Source organism: Alexandromys fortis, unplaced genomic scaffold, assembly GCF_014885135.2.
Source record: "Alexandromys fortis isolate MF-2015 unplaced genomic scaffold, M_Fortis_MF-2015_v1.1 scaffold_299, whole genome shotgun sequence".
Lineage (NCBI taxonomy): Eukaryota > Metazoa > Chordata > Mammalia > Rodentia > Cricetidae > Alexandromys > Alexandromys fortis.
Window position 1 is genome coordinate 578,536 of NW_026068187.1, and position 5,323 is coordinate 583,858.

Below are 5,323 nucleotides of genomic sequence, written 5' to 3' on the forward strand. Positions count from 1 at the left end.
CTTGGTCTAGTGACATGTCTGCACCCATCCATACTCCTTTTTCTCATACACACAAGCATTAAAAATGTCCTCCCATGAGAGAAAACATGTAGGTGGTGTCTTTCTGAGTCTGGGGACTCTCACTTATGATATTTTGTAGGTCCATTCATTGCCTTAGAAATTTCACAATTTCAGTCTTTACTGGGAAGTAAAATTCCATTGTGCACACAGGCCACATTTTTATCATCCATTCTCCTGTCGATGGGCAGCGAGGCTGGGTCCACTTCCTTGCTATAGTGAATAGATAAGCAATAAACATGGACGTGTGAGTGTCACTGTGGTTGTGCCTAGGTCCAGAAACAGGACTACTGAGTTACACAACAGCTCTGGATTTGAGTTTTGCAAGTTTGCATCTTGATTTGTAGAGTAGCTTTACTCACTTACATTCCCACCCCCTCCACTCTTCTCAGAAACTTGCCCGATCTGCTCTCATCGACTTTCTTGTTTGTAACCATTCTGATTAGATGAAATGGAATCTCATAGCATTTTAATTTGCATTTCCCTGGTTCTAAACCATTTTTTTATTGCCAAAATTGTCTATCAGTATTTTGTACTCTCCTTGGAAAGCCACAACATCCCTACTTTAAATAATGGGTTACTCTATTTGAATACTTATCTAACTACAAATTCATTGTCTCTTAATTAAATGCTAGAAATCAAAGTGAACAGGGGCTCCTCCCAGTAGGCACGGGGTTCCACTGTGAGATGGATATGCACTCTGCAGTTCATAGGACACATCATTCCTTGTTAGAGACTTTGTCTTGTCCTCTTCCTCCCCCGCTGCTTCAGCTGAAGTGAGAATTAGCAGACCTGACAAATCTCTAAACTTTTCTTACAGAATTATGATCTTTTTTTTTTTTTATGCTCTAAATGTGTGCAGTGTTGGAGCTGAGAGTTACAGCGGAGGAGCATGTACCTGGGGAGGGACAGAAAACAATGACAGTGAGACACCAGTAAGTCTTTAAATAGAAGCTTTATTCTTGGTCAGAGTTAGGAACAGACACGCTACTCCACAATAAGAGTGGGAATTGAGGGCCCAGGGTATCAGACAGAGAAAAGTCTCCAGGGATGGAGTAGCCAAGGCTGGCTTTCTGTGGCCTGTGGGAGTCTTGTTTCCTCCAAACTCTCTTGTCTCAGTCCCAGGATCCAGGCTAGCAGCAACCCCCAGAGCTGTGTCCACAGCCTGAGCCCCCAGACTTCTGACCACTGCCACGGTCACAGGAGCTGCCACGGTCACAGGAACTTCCACGGTCACAGGAACTGGAGCTCCTGCGCCTGCATCTGTGGGACCTGCGCCTGTGGTGGCTCAGGAAGCAGCCTCCCTCAGAGCTGGGGACACTGCAACCCCCAGAGCTTGTAGCACAGCAGGAGGAGGCTGCAGGCAGACACTGTGCTGTGCTCTTTGGGAGGCACTTCGGGGAGGGGCACTTGGGAGGAGGCTGGCACTGCTTCTGGTTCTGCTGGTAGGACATCTTTCAGGAGTCAACCTGGTAAGCAAAGAAAATAATCATCAGTAATGTACAATCCAGTGTCTCCTTATCTCTGGAATTGTCTTCTTTCTGGGCCAAGAAATGCAGGAAGGTGGGAAAGCTGATGTGCATGGAATTCATTGGATCATGCCAGCTGCCTCCCACTCGGTTCTCTACCCAGACACTAAAAGCACAGGCCAAGTCTGTGTGTGAATCTGGTATTTTCTGTCTTTGAAGAGTACCCAGCAAATGTACCTGCTAGGGAAAACTAAGCGGGAGTAGAGGTAGTGTAGGAAGCAATGTGAACTACTGAATGGAAGGAGGTGACGTGTGGGGGTGGATGCTGAGCTCCTGGGTGTGGCCTTTTGTAGGTTGCAGAATTCTTGTCATTCCTCGCACCCCCCCCCCCCCCCGCGCCCATGATTCTTTTTGAATAATCACCTGCTACAAACTCATTGTTTTTTAAATTGAATACCAGAAACTGCTTATCTTCCCCACTGCACCTCATGGCTGGGTTTTTATGGAAGACTTTATCCCTCTTCTTTTCCCCTGAAATCATAGTGTTCCCTCCCAACTTCTCATGCCAGAGCCCACCCTTGCTGGATACTCACTGGATGCAGAAGATGCAGGAGAAGACTGTGTCTGAGGATGCTGTGGCAGAGGAGCCCACGGCCAGGGCTCTTTTATCCTGTGTAGTTGGTGATGTCACCTGGGTATGCCCTTGCTTTCACAACCAGAGGAGGTGTTACCTGAACGCATGTTCAGCATTTTTTTTGTAACTTCCATAAAGTCCAGCTAAGGATTGAACCAGGAAGAAGGAAGCTTGTCCATAGGCCTCCCTCTGAGGTCTCCTGGAAACTGATCCCCGTTCCTTCTACCCTTCCTTCCTTCTTTCTACACCCTTTTCTGTTTCCCTCTTTTGGGTCACATGCCTTGGAGTATTGCTTCCCTTGTCATGATAGTGAATGAATTCTTTACCTGCACGCACACACAATATCTTCCAAGAACAAATCTTAAGTGATAAAATATTGTAATGTCCAAAGACCCCATGCTGCCCCATAGACATGGGCAGATGTAATTCACTGCTGTCCCTGAGCTCCAGCAGTGGAGTGCCTGGGAAGTGATGGGGGACTGTGTGGGGCTTTGTTTGATGACAGTCCTTGAATGACTTCATGGCTTTTAACAGTAGCGTGGACTTACTGAGCACAGAGGGACAGAAGAAAGCTGCTAACTTTTAATAGATAAATAATTGTACCACACAGATGGAGATGTTGTTAGTAAACTCATGTGGGTTGAAATCTGACTGAATTATTGTATTATCATGCTATGTGCATAGAAAAACATAATTTTGGCTATAGCTAATGGCTTTAATAATTCACATACAGCTTGAATACTTTGCTTATTAAAATATCAAATCATGTATTTGCATTTTCTTACAGAGAAAAATATTTGCGGCTTTGAACTAACCTGTAAAAAGCAGTTGATGAGCAGTATACACAGTTAATTTTATCTTAATATTAATTCTTTTGTAAATAAAATATATAGTAAGGTATCTCAATATGTATGCCCATTAAACCTATATGATAATTTAGACGATTACATTTTTCTCTCTTTGTTCTGACATTAACTGATGCTAATGCATTGTTTCCATTCTGGGTCAAGAGATGCAGGAAGGAGGGAAAGCTGATGTGGATGGACCCCATTGGATCATTCCTGGTGCCTCTCTTCTCTACTCAAGCAGGCACTAGAGGCACAGGATGAGTCTGTGTGCAAATTCAGCTTTTTCTATATTTGAAGAACATGCAGCAGATGTACCTGTTTGGGAAAAGCAATCTGGAGTACAGGTGTTCCTAGTTATTTATGGCCTTTTGTGGACAGGACTTTCAAAGACTCTTAGGAACGTAGCCCCGGATGGACAAAGTGGAGGAGATAGCAAGGGAAAATTTTGCCTGCATTACTTTCTCTTCAGAAAGAAGCTCTTGGTCCCTGGTGCTTAGCTCAGTCTTAGCCTCATTGCAGCTCACAAGCCATTTCTCTTTCATTGTTGAAAGCCTGTAACTAGATAGTGGATGGGAAAGGGGCTCAGATGAGTCGTGAAAATACAGACGGTTTCCACGGAGCCTCAGTGTTGCAGACCCACGGGAAGAGAATTGTGGAAAATGACGTCTCTGTCCTCAGCAGCTGTGCTGGGCTGAGCGAGCCTCAGCAAGTGCCCATGAATGTGGTCAGGTTCCGTCTTGGTTCTCCTGAGAGCTCTGAGTCCACAACTCATATCCCAATGTAATTCTTCAGGAGTGCCTTGGTATAGAGCGGTGGGCTCAACCTTACTAATGCTGCGACCCTTCGATACAATTCCTCATGTTGTATGACCCCCAAGCATAAGATTACTTTCATTTCTACTTCATTACTGTAATTTTGCTGCTGTTACAAATCACAATGTAAACATCTTGTTTCCCAAGGGTCTTAGGTGACCCCTCTGAAAAAGTTGTCTGACCCTCAAAAGGGTTATAACCCACAGGTTAAGAACTTCTGGTATAGGTGATCACACAGGGGCAGAGGTCAACCAAATAGAGGTGATATTAACAGCACCTTGGAATATAGCCTGACCTCATATGTGACTTCAGACAAACCAGATCCACTCCTTCTTAATGACCATCATTGTCTCTTTTCCTTGAATTTCTTCTCACTTGGTCATTAACTCCCAATGCCTGTCTTCAACTGTGTGTCAACTGTGTGCTTAGCACGGTGACAGAACTGTAAATAGGAGGTCCAGCTTGTCCTTGCTGGTGCATTATTATCACCCAAGGGAAGTGTACCAAATGATGGACTGCAGCTTTGGTGCACATAAAAGAGAAATTATAGGTTCTGTGGGGTAAGAAAGGTCTTAACCTCATTAGGGATTCGGATCTTTGGATAATTGAATAGCTTTTCAATTGGCTTATTGTTCTATAGAAGCAGTTACAAAGACTCCTTTTGGCTTAGAGAGGGTTAATCTTGAGTCATAAGGGCAGCAACAGGAACAGTTCAATGGCTGGTCAATCACAAGACTTCTGGGTGACTCAGTGGGGGAGAAGAAGCTGCTAATTCCTATAAGCCAGTAGGGCATTGAAGTCATGAGCTGGGGCAAGAAAGCCTGACCCTGGTGGGCTGTGTCACCAGGGCTGTCTGGCTGGCTTCTGTGACCATGTGACACACCTCTGTGTAGATTCTGAACAATAATGCACAGTCTGTTTGTGACTGCTTGAGCTGTTGGTCCTTCTTAGCTACTATGATTTGGGCAAATACAGTTAATGTGATCTCACCTTGCACATCACGTCACAGATACGTCCAGAAGACACTCATGTTTCTAAAAATACACTTCTGTATAGATGTAAAAAACTTCAGACAGGACATCAGTTCTAGGAAAGTGTGTGAAGTCGCTGAGACAGGGCCTCACATCAAAATAAAGGGAAGCTAAAAAACAGGGAATCATTTCCACAGAAACAAAGAAGTGACTTACCAAAAGTCAGTAGCAATCCATCAAAAAGAAGTTTCAACAAATAAATAGCAAAAAGGCACATCTTCGTTTTGAGAAAGGCAGAAAAGCCTTATGACTAACAAGCTGGGCAGTGAAAATGAGCCCTTGGTTCCCAAGATGGAGAGCAGTTCAGATGTAGATCTATGATGCTTAGTGCCCCAAGTTAGACCTAGAATACATTTCAAACAAAGATACTAAGGTAGTTTACTGGAGGAAGGATGTGTTAGCATGGATGGGAGAATGTGTCACAAGACCGCACCTCTAGATGAAGAGCTACAGGCAATCAATGGCTGCTAAG

At 44.3% G+C, this 5,323-nt stretch overlaps 1 protein-coding gene across 2 annotated transcripts; it reads right to left on the reverse strand.

Annotated features, from left to right (window-relative positions):
* Nucleotides 1–993: 993 nt before the first annotated feature.
* LOC126492782 (late cornified envelope protein 3D-like) lies at nucleotides 994–2,212 on the reverse strand. 2 transcript variants are annotated; one of them, XM_050129359.1, is made up of 2 exons: nucleotides 2,120–2,212; nucleotides 994–1,526 (listed from the first exon to the last, which is right to left on the reverse strand). In XM_050129359.1, the coding sequence occupies exon 2, from the start codon at nucleotides 1,509–1,511 to the stop codon at nucleotides 1,191–1,193; it is 321 nt and encodes a 106-aa protein (XP_049985316.1). In that variant the 5' UTR covers nucleotides 1,512–1,526; nucleotides 2,120–2,212; the 3' UTR covers nucleotides 994–1,190. The 2 variants fall into 2 exon arrangements, with proteins under 2 accessions (XP_049985316.1, XP_049985317.1); XM_050129360.1 differs by lacking the exon at nucleotides 2,120–2,212 and adding an exon at nucleotides 1,764–1,832.
* Between the last annotated feature and the right edge of the window lie 3,111 nt (nucleotides 2,213–5,323).

Bases quoted from the DNA above. Each gene is read 5' to 3' on its own strand.
- LOC126492782 (XM_050129359.1), bottom strand. From the start codon at position 1,511: ATGTCCTACCAGCAGAACCAGAAGCAGTGCCAGCCTCCTCCCAAGTGC.